The sequence below is a fragment of the Mya arenaria genome, chromosome 5, assembly GCF_026914265.1.
Source record: "Mya arenaria isolate MELC-2E11 chromosome 5, ASM2691426v1".
Classification (NCBI taxonomy): Eukaryota; Metazoa; Mollusca; class Bivalvia; order Myida; family Myidae; genus Mya; species Mya arenaria.
In genome coordinates this window covers 37413755-37437359 of record NC_069126.1, presented here as the reverse complement: position 1 = coordinate 37437359, position 23605 = coordinate 37413755, and the positions used below count along the sequence as shown (strand labels likewise).

The 23605-nt window shown below is 36.7% G+C and overlaps 1 protein-coding gene across 1 annotated transcript; it reads left to right on the top strand.

Annotated features, from left to right (window-relative positions):
- The first annotated feature begins 7029 nt into the window (after positions 1-7029).
- LOC128233818 (uncharacterized) lies at positions 7030-11852 on the top strand. Its single transcript, XM_052947674.1, has 2 exons — positions 7030-7762; positions 11391-11852. The coding sequence occupies exons 1-2, from the start codon at positions 7483-7485 to the stop codon at positions 11471-11473; spliced, it is 363 nt and encodes a 120-aa protein (XP_052803634.1). The 5' UTR covers positions 7030-7482; the 3' UTR covers positions 11474-11852.
- The last annotated feature ends 11753 nt before the right edge of the window (positions 11853-23605 follow it).

Genomic DNA, 23605 nt, shown 5'->3' with positions numbered 1-23605 from the left:
CAGACGTAAAAGCTAGATCTGTTATGTCAGGATATATCCTATTATCCTCTTCGAAAGTGCTTTGCTGCGCTAGACAGCAATTTTGGGACACAAAAACATATCACAACAGCCAAGTTATTCACTTTGTGGTATATGACGGCTGACTATCTATATGACACGTAGATATGTTTATCAATATTATCAATATTTTGGATAATGTAAGCCCCCAGATTGTTTATGTGGCGTCTGTCCTCGCAATTGCATATAAACTCATATTTCGCCCGTATGGTACACTGATACACTTATAAGCCATTTATTTAAGGAATGAATTGCGGAATTGATGTCATTATCGGGGTATGAACGCAGTTGGGCTGGTTAAAGCGTGTGAAGGACTCCACGCGTACTTAAACCAGCCCAACTGCGTTTATATCCCCGATAATGACATCAATCCACAATATGTTAAAAAATATTCATTTCGGTTAAGAAAATCTTCCAGTAATTCTTTCTCACCCATTTATAAATAGAACGGCCCGACCGTAACCGGAAACAGTTTATCAAATGACATCACAATAACGCGGGAAAAAATCAATCACTTCAAATCACTTTTAAACGTAAAATTGAAACGCAAATGACAACAATTTATTTAACATATCATGAATTTACACTTCTAACATGTTGATGTAAGTGTTTTGGAGCATGCTGACACAATACAAACAATAACAAGATAAATTTTTAATTTACATGCATATTGTTATGCGATGACTCACGATCCGAACATATCCGAAGATGTTGCGTTCATCGGATGATACTCGCAATTGCCAAAACGCAGTTCATTTCAGGAATGATAGTTGATGTGTAAATATATGAACGTTGAAACATCTTACTGGGCACAAATATACGATACTTGTACATCAACCCTCTAGTTCCTGTACGGGTTGTACCCTATATACGGGTTGTATCCTATACGAGATACTTGTACATCAATCCTCTAGTTCCTGTTTGGGTTGTACCCTATACGCGATACTTGTACATCCACCCTCTAGTTCCTGTACGGGTTGTATCCTATACGCGAAACTTGTACATCTATCCTCTAGTTCCTGAACGGGTTGTACCCTATATACGGTTTGTATCCTATACGAGATACTTGTACATCTATCCTCTAGTTCCTGAACGGGTCGTACCCTATATACGGTTTGTATCCTATACGAGATACTTGTACATCAATCCTCTAGTTCCTGTATGGGTTGTATCCTATACGCGAAACTTGTACATCCACCCTCTAGTTCCTGTACGGGTTGTATCCTATACGCGAAACTTGTACATCTATCCTCTAGTTCCTAAACGGGTTGTACCCTATAAACGGTTTGTATCCTATACGAGATACTTGTACATCAATCCTCTAGTTCCTGTATGGGTTGTATCCTATACGCGAAACTTGTACATCCACCCTCTAGTTCCTGTACGGGTTGTATCCTATACGCGAAACTTGTACATCTATCCTCTAGTTCCTAAACGGGTTGTACCCTATATACGGTTTGTATCCTATACGAGATACTTGTACATCAATCCTCTAGTTCCTGTATGGGTTGTATCCTATACGTGATACTTGTACATCAATCCTCTAGTTATTGTACGGGTTGTACCCTATGCGAGATACATGTACATCAATCCTCTAGCTCCCGTATGGGTTGTATCCTATACGCGATACTGGTACATCCATCCTCTAGGTCCTGTACGGGTTGTACCCTATACGCGATACTTGTACAGCCCTCCTCTAATTCCCGACTGGGTTGTATCCTATACGCGATACTTGTACACCAATCATCTAGTTCCTGACTTGGTTGTACCCTATACACGATACTGGTACACCAATCCTCTAGTTCCTGTATGGGTTGTATCCTATACTCGATACCTGTACACCAATCCTCTAGTTCCTGTATGGGTTGTATCCTATACTCGATACCTGTACACCAATCCTCTAGTTCCTGTATGGGTTGTATCCTATACGCGGTACCTGTACACCAATCCTCTAGTTCCTGTATGGGTTGTATCCTATACGCGATACCTGTACACCAATCCTCTAGTTCCTGTATGGGTTGTATCCTATACTCGATACCTGTACACCAATCCTCTAGTTCCTGTATGGGTTGTATCCTATACTCGATACCTGTACACCAATCCTCTAGTTCCTGTATGGGTTGTATCCTATACGCGATACCTGTACACCAATCCTCTAGTTCCTGTATGGGTTGTATCCTATACGCGATACCTGTACACCAATCCTCTAGTTCCTGTATGGGTTGTATCCTATACGCGATACGTGTACACCAATCCTCTAGTTCCTGTATGGGTTGTATCCTATACTCGATACCTGTACACCAATCCTCTAGTTCCTGTATGGGTTGTATCCTATACTCGATACCTGTACACCAATCCTCTAGTTCCTGTATGGGTTGTATCCTATACGCGATACTTGTACACCAATCCTCTAGTTCCTGTATGGGTTGTATCCTATACTCGATACCTGTACACCAATCCTCTAGTTCCTGTATGGGTTGTATCCTATACTCGATACCTGTACACCAATCCTCTAGTTCCTGTATGGGTTGTATCCTATACTCGATACCTGTACACCAATCCTCTAGTTCCTGTATGGGTTGTATCCTATACGCGGTACCTGTACACCAATCCTCTAGTTCCTGTATGGGTTGTATCCTATACGCGGTACCTGTACACCAATCCTCTAGTTCCTGTATGGGTTGTATCCTATACGCGATACCTGTACACCAATCCTCTAGTTCCTGTATGGGTTGTATCCTATACGCGATACCTGTACACCAATCCTCTAGTTCCTGTATGGGTTGTATCCTATACGCGATACCTGTACACCAATCCTCTAGTTCCTGTATGGGTTGTATCCTATACTCGATACCTGTACACCAATCCTCTAGTTCCCGTATGGGTTGTATCCTATACTCGATACCTGTACACCAATCCTCTAGTTCCTGTATGGGTTGTATCCTATACTCGATACCTGTACACCAATCCTCTAGTTCCTGTATGGGTTGTATCCTATACGCGATACTTGTACACCAATCCTCTAGTTCCTGTATGGGTTGTATCCTATACTCGATACCTGTACACCAATCCTCTAGTTCCTGTATGGGTTGTATCCTATACTCGATACCTGTACACCAATCCTCTAGTTCCTGTATGGGTTGTATCCTATACGCGATACTTGTACACCAATCCTCTAGTTCCCGTATGGGTTGTATCCTATACTCGATACCTGTATATCCATCCTCTAGTTCCTGTACGGGTTGTATCCGATACGCGTTACTTGTACATCATTCTTCTAATTCCTGTTGTACGGGTTGTACCCCATACGCGATACTTGTACACCAATCCTCTAGCTCATGTACGGGTTGTTCCCTATACGCGATACTTGTACACTAATCCTCTAGCTCCTGTACGGGTTGTAGCCTATACGCGGTACTTGTTCACCAATTCTCTAGCTCCTGTACGGGTTGTATCCTATACACGGTACTTGTACACCAATCCTCTAGCTCCTAACGGGTTGTATCCTATACGCGATACTTGTTCACCAATCCTCTAGCTCCTGTACGGGCTGTATCCTATACGCGGTACTTGTTCACCAATCCTCTAGCTCCCGTATGGGTTGTATCCTATACGCGATACTTGTTCACCAATCCTCTAGCTCCCGTATGGGTTGTATCCTATACGCGATACTTGTACATCAATCCTCTAGTTCCTGTATGGGTTGTATCCTATACGCGGTACTTGTACACCAATCCTCTAGCTCCTGTACGGGTTGTATCCTATACGCGATACTTGTTCACCAATCCTCTAGCTCCCGTATGGGTTGTATCCTATACGCGATACTTGTACATCAATCCTCTAGTTCCTGTATGGGTTGTATCCTATACGCGGTACTTGTACACCAATCCTCTAGCTCCTTACGGGTTGTATCCTATACGCGATACTTGTTCACCAATCCTCTAGCTCCTGTACGGGTTGTATCCTATACGCGATACTTGTACATCAATCCTCTAGTTCCTGTATGGGTTGTATCCTATACGCGGTACTTGTACACCAATCCTCTAGCTCCTTACGGGTTGTATCCTATACGCGATACTTGTTCACCAATCCTCTAGCTCCTGTACGGGTTGTATCCTATACGCGATACTTGTACACCAATCCTCTAGCTCCTGTACGGGTTGTATCCTATACGCGGTACTTGTACACCAATCCTCTAGCTCCTGTACGGGTTGTACCCTACACGCAATCCTCTAGTTCCTGACTGGGTTGTACCCTTTACTCGTTACATGTACACCAATCCTCTAGTTCCTGTATGGGTTGTATCCTATACGCGGTACCTGTACACCAATCCTCTAGTTCCTGTATGGGTTGTATCCTATACGCGATACTTGTACACCAATCCTCTAGTTCCTGTATGGGTTGTATCCTATACGCGATACTTGTACACCAATCCTCTAGTTCCTGTATGGGTTGTATCCTATACGCGATACTTGTTCACCAATCCTCTAGTTCCTGTATGGGTTGTATCCTATACGCGGTACCTGTACACCAATCCTCTAGTTCCTGTATGGGTTGTATCCTATACGCGATACCTGTACACCAATCCTCTAGTTCCTGTATGGGTTGTATCCTATACGCGGTACCTGTACACCAATCCTCTAGTTCCTGTATGGGTTGTATCCTATACGCGATACCTGTACACCAATCCTCTAGTTCCTGTATGGGTTGTATCCTATACGCGATACTTGTACACCAATCCTCTAGTTCCTGTATGGGTTGTATCCTATACGCGATACTTGTACACCAATCCTCTAGTTCCTGTATGGGTTGTATCCTATACGCGATACTTGTACACCAATCCTCTAGTTCCTGTATGGGTTGTATCCAATCCTCTAGTTCCTGTATGGGTTGTATCCTATACGCGATACCTGTACACCAATCCTCTAGTTCCTGTATGGGTTGTATCCTATACGCGATACTTGTTCACCAATCCTCTAGTTCCTGTATGGGTTGTATCCTATACGCGGTACCTGTACACCAATCCTCTAGTTCCTGTATGGGTTGTATCCTATACGCGATACCTGTACACCAATCCTCTAGTTCCTGTATGGGTTGTATCCTATACGCGATACCTGTACACCAATCCTCTAGTTCCTGTATGGGTTGTATCCTATACTCGATACCTGTACACCAATCCTCTAGTTCCTGTATGGGTTGTATCCTATACGCGATACCTGTACACCAATCCTCTAGTTCCTGTATGGGTTGTATCCTATACTCGATACCTGTACACCAATCCTCTAGTTCCTGTATGGGTTGTATCCTATACGCGGTACCTGTACACCAATCCTCTAGTTCCTGTATGGGTTGTATCCTATACGCGATACTTGTACACCAATCCTCTAGTTCCTGTATGGGTTGTATCCTATACGCGGTACCTGTACACCAATCCTCTAGTTCCTGTACGGGTTGTACCCTATACACCATACCTGTACACCAATCCTCTAGTTCCTGTACGGGTTGTATCCTATACGCGATACCTGTACACCAATCCTCTAGTTCCTGTACGGGTTGTATCCTATACACGATACCTGTACACCAATCCTCTAGTTCCTGTACGGGTTGTATCCTATACGCGGTACCTGTACACCAATCCTCTAGTTCCTGTACGGGTTGTACCCTATACACGATACCTGTACACCAATCCTCTAGTTCCTGTATGGGTTGTATCCTATACGCGATACCTGTACACCAATCCTCTAGTTCCTGTACGGGTTGTATCCTATACACGATACCTGTACACCAATCCTCTAGTTCCTGTACGGGTTGTATCCTATACACGATACCTGTACACCAATCCTCTAGTTCCTGTACGGGTTGTACCCTATACACGATACCTGTACACCAATCCTCTAGTTCCTGTATGGGTTGTATCCTATACGCGATACTTGTACACCAATCCTCTAGTTCCTGTATGGGTTGTATCCTATACGCGGTACCTGTACACCAATCCTCTAGTTCCTGTACGGGTTGTACCCTATACACGATACCTGTACACCAATCCTCTAGTTCCTGTATGGGTTGTATCCTATACGCGATACCTGTACACCAATCCTCTAGTTCCTGTATGGGTTGTATCCTATACGCGGTACCTGTACACCAATCCTCTAGTTCCTGTATGGGTTGTATCCTATACGCGGTACCTGTACACCAATCCTCTAGTTCCTGTACGGGTTGTACCCTACACGCAATCCTCTAGTTCCTGAACGGGTTGTATCCAATATACGGGTTGTATCCTATACGCGTTACATGTACACCAATCCTCTAGTTCCTGTACGGGTTGTATCCTATACGCAATCCTATAGTTCCTGACTGGGTTGTACCCTTTACTCGTTACATGTACACCAATCCTCTAGCTCCTGTACGGGTTGTACCCTATACGCGGTACTTGTACACCAATCCTCTAGTTCCTGTACGGGTTGTACCCTATACGCGATACACGTACATCCATCCTCTAGTTCCTGTACGGGTTGTGTCTTATCCCAAAGGCACTACTTGACACTGAAGTATCAGGGTTATAAAAGTAAAAAGTAAAAGTTATAAAACGAAAAGTTGACTTTAAAAACAGATAATTTTCCAAAAATCAAAGCTCGAAACCTTTTTATTGTCGAAAATGGATTATATAATCCTCGACTCGTAGGACAGATTATGTCGTCATGAACCTGATTAATGTATTGGCAAGTTCTAGAAATACAGATAACAGCGCAAAACCAAATCCTTACATAATAAATGAAGTATGCTTCTTTGATATTTATGTTATAAACATCATGGTTTTGCAGCGTATATAAAATGAGTTTTGTATTATCTTTAAGCTGGTCGTTGATGATGACATAAGTGGTATCGAATACAAAGAGGCTGAATTATTTATATACCAACTTCTTCCATTCACCACAGAATTAGTTGGATTCTGCTGGCTTTGCCTAAAATATCGGGTTATCTGTTTGTTTGCGTATATCTAAGTACGAAGATCGTAAAATACAAATCTGGATTAATACAGTTGTGTTTTTCAATTACTGTTTTTAGAGAAAATCATTTCAATGGCCATGTGTGGCAAAAGATGATACTGCTTTGAACGGAGATTATTTTTAATATCACCTGCAAGAAGAGTGGAATCATGTATATTTTATTATTATTGTGCATTGCACTTCAAAGAATGTCTTTACTCACTACTGAGTAACTCTTTATCAAATAATAAAAATATGCTGTTAAATATTAGTTAACAACTGATCTCAACTATAGAACTGTGATATTTAAAAATAACATTTAAATAACACTAGTTGATAGTAATTATATGTCCCTATCTACGTCAAACGCGAGGATTACCACAAATGTCCGGAGTGACCTAGTTATGAGTTCAAGGTCACGTGTCTCAAAGTCACAGATATGCTTGTGATAACCTACAATAACAGTATCGACGAGGTCACAAGTGAAGATGACTTTGACAAAATTGAAGTGCTGTCATCACAAGTTGAAATCGTCGACGAATTCTTCCTCGTCCCTATAGCGAACCTGAAGGAAATGGAAGTCGAAATGCTGGACCGGAAGGAGTGTGAAAGAAAGCGGATCGCACGTGCAGTGGCGCTAGTTTCCGCTATCCTCTTCCTGGTCAGTGTTGCTTTAGTTACGGTCTCTCTCTATATGGCTAAAGACATTGATGCAATGGGTAAGCTATTAATTGACCCACAACGTATTCATATACTGAAGTCAGATCTTACACCTTTGAGCGACCGGTATCATTTCTGCAAAAAACAAAACCAAAAAAACAGCATTTACGTTGACGTCGCTTTATACCGGTGCACACAATGTGAAGTGACTGAATCTTATATTTGAACCTTAGCTTAAAACTTTTTATCAACGTAAACAGATATTTTGGAAACTAGTCTTTGAAATGCCGAAAATCAGCTATCATGTATGAACGGTTCCATCCACAGTGATTTGGTGGGAATAAGCTCCTGCTTTGGTGTCATTTGACCTGTACAAAATTTAGTGACATTTAACCTAAAATATACTTTTTTCAGATTCATCAAAGGGGTCACTCCTACCAACTATCTAGCATAAAATAACTATGAATTACTGCACTTTAACAAAGTCAGAAAATCTCGAAATGCCTAAATAGAGGAAAGCGAAACAACTTCAATTTCATTGAAATGTGATGAGTACGAAAAACATGCCAAGAAAAGCACTCAAACGAAAAGTTGCAACAAAAACATGCAGCCAACATGCAGATAAATCTTCAATCTTTCAATTGCAACCAGTATTATCACCTGATCATGCATCTAGTTAAAGAAATTTTATCAAGTTTCTGAAAGTATCCCAAAAAATATCTCTACACAAGGTTCCGATCCACAACTTTAAATAAACCAGTCTTCTGTCTTAGAAAACTACCTCATTTGATAGCACGTTGTCAACGCAAAATCTGACTCCAGGAGTGTGTATTGGAGGAGTGGCAGTAGGCGAACCTTAAAACACCCGCGAAAAAATGTGGGTTGTGTTCTAAGAATGTTTCTCATGTAATCAAGACGAAAAAAAAAATCTCTTATAATTTAAATGAAAAAATCTTTACTTTATTTAAATTATTGAAACAAAATGAAAAATAAACGATTGACTTGCTGGAATATCACAAATTGAGCAATAATGGTTTTAAATTAAATTGTTTACAAACGTGCGGAGTGATATTGCTATTTTAAACACGTGTTTTACAGAAAAATTCGTGATGGTTATATGCTAATCACAACTTCTCTTGGCCTTCAACAAATACTGTTTGTCTTCAGTTATTTACATCCCTATTTTATTTATTTTTAAAACGAGCTTTTCAATTCAGGATGATCATAAATTGGACGAAAAACATTTGAATTCATTCAAATAAATTGTTCAGTCCTTTTCCGTTTACAACCTAATTTTTTTTTAATATAATTAAAATATGTTTTTTAAGTATGATGACCATTTATAATAAAAAATAACGCTGTTTTTAGGAAAAAAGTTTGAAACGACTTATATTAATCTACCTGAATCACTTTAACATCATTTGCAACTGTATTTAGACATTCATTAGGATTGATTTCGGATGTTTAAAAAATGGTTTACACTGGTTTCATCAAATATCAGAATCAATAAACATTTAAATTTCTTGACTAAATTTCGTTTTGATTATCACAGTACATGTGTAAATGCAATGGCATGTGCTAATTGAAATGAAAAGTACAAGGGTGTGTTCAGAGTACTTTTATGTTCAGTGAGTTTTTTATAATCCCGTTTTATGCTGTCACAGTAAAAGAAAATAGAAATTAGGGTGATAAACTTAAGTTAGGCTTACCTATTTTTGTGAAAAGATATTTTTTCGAAACTGTTGTTTTGTCCGAATATTGTCAAAAATGACTTTGATACATCAATTTGGACCAAATAATGAACCATGTTCCTGTTAAGTGAAGGTGTCTTCTTCAGCATCAACGTTATAAGATAACATTCTGGTCACTTGTTTTATGACTTAAATCAAATAATACTTAATTGAGTCATTGTTCATCATTCTGATTACCATTTCCATTCAAAAGGAATCTATCTATCTTCCGTTAATGTCAAACCCCTACTGCCAGTAGTACTGGGGACCTAGACATTGACATTGAATCGCAAATAACGCAATATTATAGCCACCAGTGTCAGATACACATGTTTTATTGCATAATTATTGATTCATTAAATGATCCTTTAGTGCATGAGACGATGAAAATAAATTTCAGTATGGTCAAAACACTTAAATTGTCAAAAAGAAGATAAATTTTCCAAAATTCGAGTCACAGTCTTTATACAGGAAGTCGCTATTTTGATTGAATTTATTGAAACCAATGCTAAACCGATCGATATACAGTATCGGTTACTTCTATTAACAAAAGCACTTAAACTAGCTTAAAAAACATATAATTGATTTTTTTTTCAGCCTTAAAAAAAAAACATTACTATAAAAATTCTGGTTGGCGGTGAAAATATAGTAGCGGGCGCACAAAATAAAATAAAATTTTTTTTTTACATTTTCAAAAAAGGAGCGGTAAATCCGCGGAACGAAACATCAAAATGGTGTGGCCTAAGAGAGATATTCAAATAATTTATGAAAGCGTGTATATGAGTCCATGCGAAGAAAAACGTTGAAAAGGCGCCGAAGAAAGAAACCACCAATATAGCAATGACGTCAAGCTACATCAGAACGGAATGTGCTGAACAAATGCCAGTATCCCGCAGTCTTATAAAAATAAAAGTGAAGCATTTGTTTCAGAATTGTTCGTGGTGGCCCTAGATGTTTCCTCCATAAAATTAACTACATTTTGTCAGACAACCGCTTCCGAGACGGTTAAGCATTAACTATCTAAATTGATGGTTCTGTGAGCGAGAAATTATGGAGTCTTCCTAAATATATAATGAGTTATTAATGTGTATTGACTAAACAATAATTATGGCAATTATAACAGAATAATGGTGTTAATTCATTAATGTTATTCTGGGTAATCATTACTAGTCCCTTGAGAGTGTGGATCCCACAAGATCCAAGCAAGTTCAGTTTCATTTTATAGAGCGGGTATACTCTCTGTGTATCATGTCAATGTCTCCAGCGACACATAAACTTAAAGCAGGATATTGGATGGGACTATTTTGGCCGCACGCTTCCATTGAAGGTTGAAGTCTAAAGGTTTTGGTTTGTCAACACTTTCAGTCAATCAATATTTGAGTCGGTCCATTATTAAGCCAGTAAATCGTTTGAGACAGTTCTGTTTTTAAATTCGTCAATAGTTTAGTCTGCAGAGCATGAACTCGGTCGTTCTGTATGTTCCTGCTAAATGTTTGAGACAATATCCTGCGTCATTAAATCATTTGTGTCCGATTGGAGTTAAAAGTGCCCAGTTTTCGCCCTATCATTATTTCAAGACAGTGACCATTTATACTTGTAAACGTGACCCCGAAACATCTTTGGATATATGCATATATTGAGGTGTCTTAATGGATAGAAAATATTATAATATGTATGGAGCGTTAACCTAAATTTAAGATTGTTAAACTTCAAAATTCTTCTCCATCGAGCCAACAACTTGTTTTCCTAATATCAAGCCTAGATATTGTATATAAGATAAAACACACAGCAAAATAGTTAAAGGTTAGGCCTATTTTCAGGCTCCGTTGACTAGACCATAGATATCTCCGTCCCGACTCTTTCTCAGTTTATTTAGACAGTTACCCTACGTAATTGTAAACGTGATCCCCAAAACTCATTGCATTTATTTTAGCTGTTTGAATTTTTTTCATTTCAGTTCGCTACTCCAACGAAATGTTGAAAAACATAACGACCGGATGGCCGAGACGTTTAGTGACGTCAAGCCTGATGTCAATATAAACCTTTAACGTTTGATGTGAAGACTAAGCGACAATATTCCATCTAGCAACGATTCAACAAACCAGGTTCACCGTATATGCACTGGCAGTGGCATTTGCAGACGAACTGGAATGTGATATCCGCACATTGGTGATTTATGCGCTCACTTTAATAAATATTTAATTCATTGGCATAACTATTAGTGATATCTGAAACATTCCTTCGTGTCATGATTGCGAAACCATTTGTACTGTTAACAACAAAACACAGATGTTTGTTTAGTCCAATGTTTTAAAAATGTCTCTCTTATTTTTCCTGATTTCAAAAAATGGCAAACTCTTTATTATGATATGTGATTATTTTTTATTCTTTATTTCAAGTAACACTAAGCTGTTTTATAGAATTTAATACAGGCGATAGAACGGATTTCCATCGGGTCATTAAAGTTGTGTGTTCCATAACAAACAAAAGTCTTTAGTGAGTAGTGACTATGGAATCATTTTTATATTTGCCAAACTTCAAACCCGTCGAAGTCCCCGTCAGGTCAAACTAAAACAAAACCATGCAGGGTTTAAACGTTTCTTCAAGACTTACTAGTAAACATTTTAATGCTATTGTAGCTATGCAAAACACATTGACTGTTCACGTGTAAAAATGCTTTTAGAATTTTAGATTAAAAATATAAGTAAAACGATCAATGTTTGACCGTGAATCATAAGTATTTAACAACTTGATGGTTTCCATAGTTTCCGTTTCCACTGGTCCGATACAATATGCATCAACGCTTGTCGTGTTTATCGTACAATAAAATGTATGCAGCGGAAAGTAGGATTTTCTAGAAAATTCGGTCATCCTTTATATTCTTTTTAACTTTAAAAATAAACAGAACTTTTTCATATGATACCAAGTTATAAGGAATCACCACGTACCAAATGTTACATTACAGAAAATAAGATCAATAAAAATCATTTTGCCATAATTCTGAGAAGATGTGAAATGAACATGCATTAAATGACATCCAAATGAATTATCGTACCAATAAATCATAAGTACAAAAGCAGAATATTAAATTTAAAAAGAGCAGTAGGATTACAATGTTTACAGACACAGACTTATCCTCTTTTTTAAAAACATAAATTATTTTTGATGAAGCAACTTGCAATCTATAAGTTTTCTTTAGAAACAGTGTAAGTTTTTAGGCATGGTATTTTTTATGCTTTGAAATAACGAAGATAATAAGCAACAAAACAACTTACATGCTCTTTCAATCATCATTATTGAATATTTCCACAATTTTCAAAATGCTGTTTTTTCATCGCACACTAAAGTAACAATGTCAAAACCTCGTAACTCAAGTTACGCGGGTTGTGACTCATGTGATGAAAGACCAATCCGAGTACGAGGTTTTGTCACATGTTACCATGACCATTTCCCATTGGCATTCACTTACGAGATTTTGTCAGAAGGCGCGGAATTAGTTTTTGTTTCCCGCTGAATGAAAAAACCCATTTCACAAAAAAAACAGAGTTACGAGGTTTTGACTCCGCAACGACGATTTGTAAAACGAGGATTTCAGATACCCCAATTTACACATGAAAAACCAGTCAATGCCAAAATGGTCCTTTACAGCAGAGACAATAAATGAAAATGTGAAAATCCCGTACCCGTAGTTTTTGCACAATGTTGATGAGGGCTAGTGCAAAACTGATTTAATTCAATTAATTTATACTGAATTATAATTGCCTTGCTTGGGATTTCATTCATCCAATGCATTTACCGTCTTACGTCAAATGACGATTGTTTTTTTGTTTTTTGATTGGCTATCGGAGTGGGAATTTTCTCAAAAGAAGAGGGAAAAGAAGCATATTCAAGAAAGATAAAAAGATATAGCGCCAAAATGCATATACTGGCTAGGCTAAAGCTTTAGCTCAAGAATTATAATAGACCACTAAAATTCAACTGACTTCATGTGGAGTTGAAGATCATACTCGAAAGTACCAGAATTCAATGAAAATCATTGACGTCTGTGAAACATACCTGGAAATGTTTGATTTGAAAAATAAGTTCATGTAAGAGTATGTGATAATTTGCGTATATTATCTTAAACAGAAAAACACACGTATAAAACACGAAGTTGAAAGGGAAAACTCCTATAAACTGGAAAACTCCTTGCAGTTCTGGTTTTGGACTCATTGGAACTTTATTGCATACTAATTCTATAAATAAGATACTACATGGAGGGAATTCATATTTACAATACAAAATTCATTCTATGCGGTTTCCTCCCTTCTACCTGCACTGCTCTGTCAGAGAACTTAGCTAAATGGTCGAAATATACCCAGTAGCCCATTGTATATAAAATGGAAGAACATATTTTCTTTATATATACCTCGATTTTGAAAAATGTATCGGCGTTCATACTCCCTCAAACTTCTTCGTAAGCTGGGTCATTTTCCTCTGTATTGCTATGTATTTGTGTGCAAGTTCAAAAATATCCACCCCTGCGTAGTTAAGTCATATGCTTATGAACATTCTCATGATTCTTATTTCAATGAAGTTGATAGGCATAACAGAATAACGCACTAGTATAAAGTTTAGTTGAATCTGAATACCACTTAAAATGATGTACGTTTTTATTCTGCTGCTCATGGAATACACCTAATCAATATTGTGGGTGGGTTGGGTTGTGAGTGGGTTTTTTATGTGGTGGGTGAGTGAGACGGGGCCGCGCGGGTGTGTCGGCAGGTTGGGTGTGTGGACGCGAAGGCGTAAAAAACAAGCGAGCGAGTGTCATGCTATCATTAATATTGTCGTTTTTGAATATCACAGAAAGAATCATCGCTCAAGACGTTCAGCACTATCAGTACTTTGATTTTGCATTCGGTTTCATTGATATATTAATTTGGTTTAACCAAGAATGGAACTGAGGAGATAAATTTCTCAAACGTGCCTACATAATGAGTTTATCGTAGCGTTTGGAATTGAACTTCAACACTGGTAAATGTAAGTAGATAACATTGACATTTAGAATAGTTCCCGGTTTTCCCGCTGCTAATGTAATCAGCAGACATCCGCTATCAAATGACACAATGATAGTATGCACGTATGTATCTGATTCTTTTACAATGAAGACACTGGAGAAAGTCAGAGGGGGGGGGGGGGGTCTTGGTACTGAACACAAGCTTATTAGTTTTGTTACTCAAGAAATGTTTCGTTATTCAGTGTACTTGTTTCCCAACTGACTTTTCCATTGGATGTGACGTTAAAGTAATGAACGAGTTCATTTAAGTGCCACTAGTTCAGATCAAGAAGTTTTATTCAATTCCATTAGATACAAAAATGAATGAAGTGACAGAACGTAGATGAAATGTGATTGAAATATCTGGAAATACTTTTCCAGGAACCACCATGTTTATTTACTTCCTTACCTTGAATACTGACTACCAAATTCAAAGGACTCAGAGTTGATGTGATTTAGCTGTTAATGCGGTACAACATTGATAAAACTGTTGACACCGACGTCAGAGGATACAACATATACTTCTGCTGGACTTTCACTTCTTAACATTAGTTTCAGAAATTGTCAAAGTTACTTACCGAATGTGTAACTTTGAATTGTCGCCACCCATTTAGCTATGCCTAATGTCGATTAATGACCACGGCAGCCTTCTTTGCCGATAATACGTAATTGTAAATGTAAAACCATTTCGTATGTAAGTGAAAATAAACTATGCAAAAAGTAAGTGTTGATCGAAATTTGATTGATGCTTCAGGATCAACAATATTTCAGCTCTTCTCCTACATGACATTCCATACTGTCTGTGCTATAAACTGAACTGATGACAATAGGAATACAAAACTCGATTTCTAAAATTTTATTAAAATGCCATATTAACGATTTATTTTCCTTTTCTTTATCTTATCATGTGTATTATTAATGTAGAAATTATTGTGATTTCTTCTCGCATCAGGAACAGAGTAAGACTTCAAGAATAGAACGCACAGGTAATGTTCTAAAATTAATTCCTTTATCGAGATAGATGAATAGTTACGTACTTTTATGAAGTGCAAACATGAAAGTCAAAGAAGGCATTACACCGTTAGATCAATTAATAATTCGCCAACTAAACTTATGTTATAATACTCACATAGATAGGTGGTTTTGTTCCATCGGGATTACTAAAACAGAGAAAATCAAAGCACTGAGAGTGCTGATCGAGTTGGACGATGTTGTCCATTTTGTGTAATGTTCGTCGAGTATGGCACAGAAAAAATATTGAACCGATTGACCATAGGATAAACTTTTGAGAAGGAAATTATACCGATAAGAGACTGTACTTAGCATAGGATAATGTATTAAGCACAAGTAACTGTTACAAGAAGGAAGAAGAGATGTCTGTAATAAATTTGCCCACAAAGCACTGCTTAATCGTATCATGTGCACGATCAAATGCATGTATTTTAAGAACTAAATGCTCCGAATTCTCCGTTGCGTGTTCCTTTTCACTTACATTTAGACGGGAGGTTACAAATATAGTTATAATCATTCATAATATATTAAAATACGTTTTCGCATTCGCTGGCTCATGTTGAACACAAAATGGAAAATTTGCTTTCCTATTCTTATTTATTCTTATTTTGCGCGCTCGCTCCATTTTTTCCCGACCATAATCGGACTAACACAAAATTAAATTGCCCTAAATGAGAACGTGCTGTGAGAGCGAATTGTTGAACATTTTTATAAACTATATTGAAAATAAATCCATAGATTACTAGTAAAATAATTTATCGAGTTTAATTTGAAAATTTGAAATAATATCTCTCTAAAAGAAATGACTACATGTATGTAGATAAATCATACGGGGGGGGGGGGTATTTAGTTTAAATAAAAGCAAGTATTTCTTTCTTTATTTCTTTTTTTTCCAGGTTATCGCCAAATGATACGTTCGCTCTTGTAAGTTACATAAGGTAACCAAAATAGAGCTCGTGGCAAGGTATTTCCATGCACGTTGGCAGTTCTAGAAGGAATACTATACCCGTCCTTGTGCAAAGAAGTCTTGCTCACGAGGTTTCTTGTGTTTTTCCAAAGACTAATGAGTATTTGTATGCAATACAGGAATTAATGATTCCACTATTATGTTCACAAGAACTGCTGTCAAGTCAAATAATAAGTTATTCCTATTAGTGCTCTTATTGAATCAAAGGTAATTTACTAACTAACTCTGTTTTTGGAAGGTGATTATTTTCAATGTCCATCAATCATGGCGCTGTATTCATCACTCTAATACGCTGTACGCAAAACAGTTCCACACTTTAGGGTGACATTTTCTCCATTACTGTCATTTGTAATCGCTGTGTGTGTTTATTTCGAATTTCAAAAAAAAGAGTTAATTTTGAAACGATAAAAACGAGGCTCTGTTTACTTTTTATCATTTATGTTTGTTTTTAAAGATGGCGTAAACTATGCTTTGATATTTTATATCACTTGCATTTTAATTAGTCAACTAATTTCGTGTTAAGGTAATGCCTTTTTTCCAAAAACATAAACTATTTATTCACAGTATGCTCGTTTATGCCCAATGCTTACTTACCAGAACGACGTGATATATATATATATATATATATATATATATATATATATATATATATATATATATATATATATATATATATATATATATATCGTTTTCAGAGGAAGTCAATATTTTAGACATGATTTGCGACGGGCAAAAAAAATAAAGACAGACAAAACACACATGGATAATAAAATGTTGAGGCCACCGCCTCGGGAAGGTCAAAGAAACATCAATTTTAAGGGGTTTGACTTTGTTAGCACACATTTCCCTATAAGTGCAAACATATTGCAGATTTAATCAAAGTAATCAAAGTAATGTAAGTACTGTAGATGAGTGTTGGCAAGATGTTGCATCGAGAGGCAGATTGAAATGTGTCCGTGGTATGGAAAATATGTTCAGGGCTTTGTAAATGCTGATGAATAATGTGTTATCATTGTGTGAAATGTCCAAAATATATTGGTATGATTGGTACGTAACGTCCACAATATATCTGGGTAATGAAGTTTCATGTTACGAAACTTCCAATTTCTAAATTTGTCTTTGTTCCGAGTAGTTCCAACTCATTCCATCCAACGTAAATAAATGTCACACATCTCAAAATAAAACTCGACAATTTCCGATAATCCAGACACTTCTGAATGCTATATAGCGTGAGTAAACAAAGTATATTCCTGTACAAAACTACATAATGTATTGGTTCTGCTTGTCTAAGTTGTTCAAATGTTCAAAATTGTGAAGAAAAGTAATCTTTCGAAGTAGTTAAATAATTAAAAGAGTTTAAGCAATTTTGGTCATGAATGGCAATTCTGACTAAATCAACTTTTTGCCTTACAACAAACTTATATTAGTATCAATTATTTAATTTTTAACAATTTTTTTTGCGGTCATTTATTATCATTAGATATTTTAAGGATACATGTTTACTAGTAAGTATATGGCGTATGCAATAAGCTTTTGAGCATGTGGAAATACTTACAGATTGATTGAATATGAATGCGCAAAGGGAGACCTCATTTCAGAAACTCGCATGAATTATTGTGTAGTTATCATTTGTGATTAAAGAACATTACAAACGTCTTAGTGGACGTGCTACTGCTGACGTAAGAAGACACGGTGCTGGTGCTGGCACCTTGGCAACAAGACACAGGGAGCTTTTCAGTTCTATTACATGATAAACAATACTTACAGGATGGTAAGGTAAACTGGTGAGAAGTGGGCAATATTTTATTGGTATGTGATTAAATATTGGAATGTTCATGTGAGTAGAGTAGAGAAGGGTTTGGGTAGAACAGAGCAGAGCAGAGCAGAGCTGAGCAGTGCAGAGCTAAGCAGTGAAGAGTAAATCAGTCACCTAAATACACATACTCATTAAAGCGTGACCCCATTTCTTAACACAATCGACTGTGTATATTTCAAGCGGTGAATATGAAGAGTATCAGTATCTTTCATGGCCGCTCGTTCAATATAAGTTTATCCAAACCCCAGCGTAGCGTGTTTTGCGGAAACGAGGGTTATCGAGTTTCCACAAAACATCCTAGGCGAGGGTTGTAATGAACCTATCTTACACGAGCGGTCATGGTAGTCACCCACCTTAGTTAAAAATAATATTGAAAAAAATGTCATTTTAATTTATTTTTTACGGGTATTTTTTTATCTTTTTGTCCGTTGGCAAGATGAGGACTTCCAGCACGGCCAAATATTTAGATCTGCCTATCTGGATCGGGAGAATATAGTATCCATGTATTTGTTTACATTGGTAAAACTTCATAAATTAGACCTATTCGGTTCTTGGTATCAAATATTTTTTACAGCGAGTGTACACGCGATCTGCTTTTGAGAACATGAATGGGCAACTGAAAACGGAGGAAACCTACCCGGACGGGATTCATGCACAGGGGTTTCTCTCGAAATATGTTTACCCTATATATATGATCTATTGACAAGGGTTACATCTCAAAATTGTCAAAATAATGAAAATAAAAATGTACTAGAGTTAAAATAATGTGTGTTTTTGTATTTGCAAAAATATAAAAAATTAAAAAACAGAAATACTTTTGAACGACCAAAATACATACAGAATTGAGTTATCAATTAAAATACTATTCGGACACACGTTCGCGAAAATAAAAAAATAATGAAATTACCTTTGTAAAAATCACGTTGTGTGCAGTGTTGTACGATAATAAGTATCCAGTTCAATGCCGAATCATAAGTTTGAACGGCCACTTTAATCGTTGTTTATGAATGGAATTAACCAATACAATTGGCGAAAATCAACCCATTAAGATTTGTTTCGGTAATTTATCGGCCATTTTGATTTCTGAGCACAACGATTGTATAAAGCAATTTCATTGGCTGATTTTGCTTTGCGAACCCGTGTCAGGATTGCGCAAACGTTGTTTTTACCCTTGTCAATAGATTATATAAAGGGTAAAAAAATCGATAGGAACCCCTGTGGGTCCATGTGGTGGGAAGCTAGGTAAAGTCCTCGTTAGTTCAGCCGTTCTCGTTCACACCGCAACATCGGTCTTTGAGAATTTAACTATGAGAAATGTCATATTTATATAAAACAACAGTTTTTATTATACAAATTCTCGAGTAAGCCAGACCTAATTTGGCGACCTCACTGAAATATTTCCAGGAATGACGACGATTGCCAAAGTTATCGAACAGTATATTGTTTGTGGTTAAAACAGACCAGAATACTCGGGTTATGCGTTGTTTTTATCGCCAATATTAATGTTGAATACCTAGTTTTCATGCACATAATGCCATTTAAGTTTGTATTGTGTTAAATCTATAAGGATAGAAAACAATTTAAAATCAACCTTTTGATGTCTTCTTAAGAATGTTGACGTACTATGAAACATTGTAATAGTATAGTTGAATTTTATGACAAAATGTCCTTATCTCAATACCTAGGATTAGCCATTTATTGACAATACAATAATCATGATGATTTCTTGATGTGTGCCCGTGCGATGGTTGTCCGGAGGGTTCGCGGAAATATTCTGAAAGAGATTAAATAACAAAATGAAAGCGGAAATTCCGCAATCCTCACTGAAACTTAAAACTACCACTCGCATAGTTTCAAAAAGAAATAAGATAGAGAGCTGCAGAGATATTTTAAGAGCGTAAAACTGATTTCTATTTTCAAGGCATAGATCTACTTCATGTTTGTTGAAAGAGTGCGCAAATTACAATGACCATTTTTTCAGCCTTTAAGTAACTTTTTTTACTTTATAGATACAAAAAAAACACATTGAACAATCGGTACAGAAGTACACAGACAATTCTGACAGTTTTCTCTCCCTTCTTTACCTTTGTACGGACACTGAGCCACAACCCGATGGTGACGCCTTGAAGCAGAATGAATATCACCGCTAGAACAATAAACTGAAAGACACAATAGTGATATTGATTAGTATCATAACTTCGTAAGTATGGAAATAGTGGAATATGGAAATACGCATCCAATTTATAAAAACGTTAAAGAGTTTTTGTTTTGAACAAAGTTATCCAAAATGATATATTTATTGGTCAAAATTATCAAAAAAATAACTACCAACCAATCAAATTGATTTATTGAGCCAACTAGGCAAAATATAACCAGTTGACAATTGATCAACGTTGTATACAATTGGCTGCGGGTGTACTAAAGGTTGATTCATTAATACAGATTTTCATTGCTTCTAAAATCATATAAAAACAGTCACCAGCTAAGCATTCGTATTACATTACTTGAATACCTCATGTATGTTCAATCATTTGACAAATTGCCAAAATATAATATGAATCTAAATCCCGTTCGATTATTTCCGAAAGTAATATAGGTATATCAGTATATCAGTTCTGCAATGTATTTTCCGTTAAAGAGAGTCTACTTGGTGATCTAGCACAGATTGGCTTTAATAGGGAATGTGATTTAATCGTTGTAGATGTAGGAAGTTTCAAAGTTGGTTTATAGAGAAGTAGCCTTGATAATAAAATTAAGTAACGCGAAATAGTTTAACATTTGACATTGCACGCTTTCATATTTTGAATTGTCAATGTCGTGTAAGCACGATACTATATTTTTTTATGTCCAATTTCGTGCCAGCACGATTTTCAATATTTGAATATTCAATGTCGTGCCAACACGACTTTCATCTTTTGAATGTCGAATGTCGTCAGTTTTACTAACTTCAAACAAACTAACGGCAAAGTCATCTTGACCATTTGTTCCTCGTCCTGGAATTACATCGTACGTGAATCCAGTTACGGTTTTTATCATAAATCATTATGCGTTTTATCATAGGCGTTTAATGTCCTCATTACTATTTCATCAAGGCAACTGATAGCTCATAATTAAATGCCTTAATTTGTTATAATTTTGAAAAGAATTGGTTACGGCAAATCAACATGACATGCACATCTTATGACAAAACGTGCTTTGCAATTCAGTAAACATTCAGACAGATTATTATTAATTGATAAATTGGACAGAAAACATTTGAATTTCTTCAAATTGTTCAGTCCCGCTATTGGTATATTCTATTTAATAAAGATAGATCAAATTGAGAATTCGAGAATCCGTTATATATTAGGTATTCGTAAGTTTTATAAAATAACACGGCTCAACGGGCTAAACTGTAGTTCTTACATGTTGAATTCATAGCAAGTTGGGGGACATTCAAATAGTTTATCAAGCGTGTATATGATTCTATACGAGGAAAACGGTTAAAGGCGTTCAAGAAAGAAGCCAGCAATATAGCAATCATGACGTCAAGCTACATCAAACAGACTGGTAGAACGGAATGTGCTGAACAAATGCCAGTACCCCACAGTTGTATAAGAATAGAAGTGAAGCATTTGTTTCAGAATTGTTCTTGATGGCCCTAGATGTTTCCTCCATAAAATTAACATTTTGTCAGACAACCGCTTCCGAAAAGATTAAGCATCTGAACTGATGGTTTTGTGAACGAGAGTCTTCCTCCATATATAATGAGTAATCAATGGGTATAGATATAGACTGAACAATAATTATGGCTATTATAACAGAATAATGGCGTAAACTCATTAATATTATTCTGGGAATCATTATTAGTCCCTTGAGAGTGTGAAAATCCCAGGAAGTTCAGTTTCACTTTACGGAGCGAGTATACTCTCTGTCTGTATCATGTCAATGTCTCCAGCGACACATTCATGTAAAGACGGATATTTGATGGAACTATTGTGGTTGGGAATGCTTCTTAGTGTTGTCGGTTAAGACACAAGAACAATACATTGCTTGACCGCATGTTTCAATTAATGGGTGGATTTCTAAAAGTCTAAAGGTTTCGGATAGGTCAAAAGTTTAGTCAATCAATATTTAAGTCAGTCCATTATTAAGCAAGTCAATCGTTTTGAGTAAGTTCTTTTTTTGAAGCAGTCACAATTTTAGTTTGCAGTGCCTGCTTTCTGTATGTTCCTGCTTAAGATTTGAGACAATGTCCTGTGTCATTAAATCTTTAAACGTTTTTGCCCTTTCAATTTATTAAGACAGTTACCATACATACTTGTAAACGTGACCCCAAAAAACTTCCATCGGGTCATTACCTTTTTTGTGTTCCATAATAAACAAACGACTCTTGTGAGTATGGAATCTATTTTATATTTGCAATAGATATTATACAGTCTAATTTCTGCGGCGGATTTTCTAGAATCACCCGAAGTCAAGTTAAATTTATAACATATTATATAGCCAGAACTAACATGGAATTTCTTGTAACATCACTGGACCAGTTTCTAATAATCTATTCAACGTGTTTCGACTTAAAACCTCGTGTGAAGGGACAACTGTACTATAGCATACCATTATCTGTGTCTTGCCACTGTCAAATTTGCAAACACCTACACATGCTGATTAAGACGAAGGCTTTAAATCTATTATTAGGATGCAAAAAGAAACATATATATGTTTGTTATTATCTGAAAACATGTTGTGAGTGGCCAAAGAGCATATAACATATTTACCCAAAATAATATCACAAGCTTTAACCATCTTTGAAAGATGGTGAAATTGTATACTCATTTTCGATTTTGAAAAAAACAAAAACATTACTTGTAATGTATATTCGGCCTTTCTTCTTTTTGACTTCATAAGCGAACAATACTCTCATTTGATACGAAGTTATATGGAATCACCACGCACCATAACGTAACATAACAGAAAATAAGATTATTGAGAACCCTGTGCCATATTACTGTTAAGATGTGTATTGAACAAAAGTCATACATTTCAAAAGTGTAATACGAGGATTTCAAAAACCGCGAATTTACATATACTTATTTGGTTTAACCAAAAATGGAGCTGAGTTGATAAATTTCTCAAAAGTGCTTACATAATGAGTTTATTGCAATGGCATTTAGAATAGTTCCCGGTTTTCCCGCTGCTAATGTTAGCAGCAGACATCCGCTATCAAATGACACAATGATAGTATGCACGTATGTATCTCATTTTGTTTCAATGAAGACACGCACGAAAGTCAGGGGAGCGGGGGGGGGGGGGGGGTCTGAATGCGGGGTAAATCAAAGAGGTCATTTTAATTGCCACTAG

Excerpts from the sequence above, each read along its gene's own strand:
- LOC128233818 (XM_052947674.1), top strand. The coding sequence starts at position 7,483 with ATGCTTGTGATAACCTACAATAACAGTATCGACGAGGTCACAAGTGAA. Across the intron at positions 7,763-11,390 it reads TAAAGACATTGATGCAATGG|TTCGCTACTCCAACGAAATG; the intron begins GTAAGCTATTAA and ends TTTTCATTTCAG.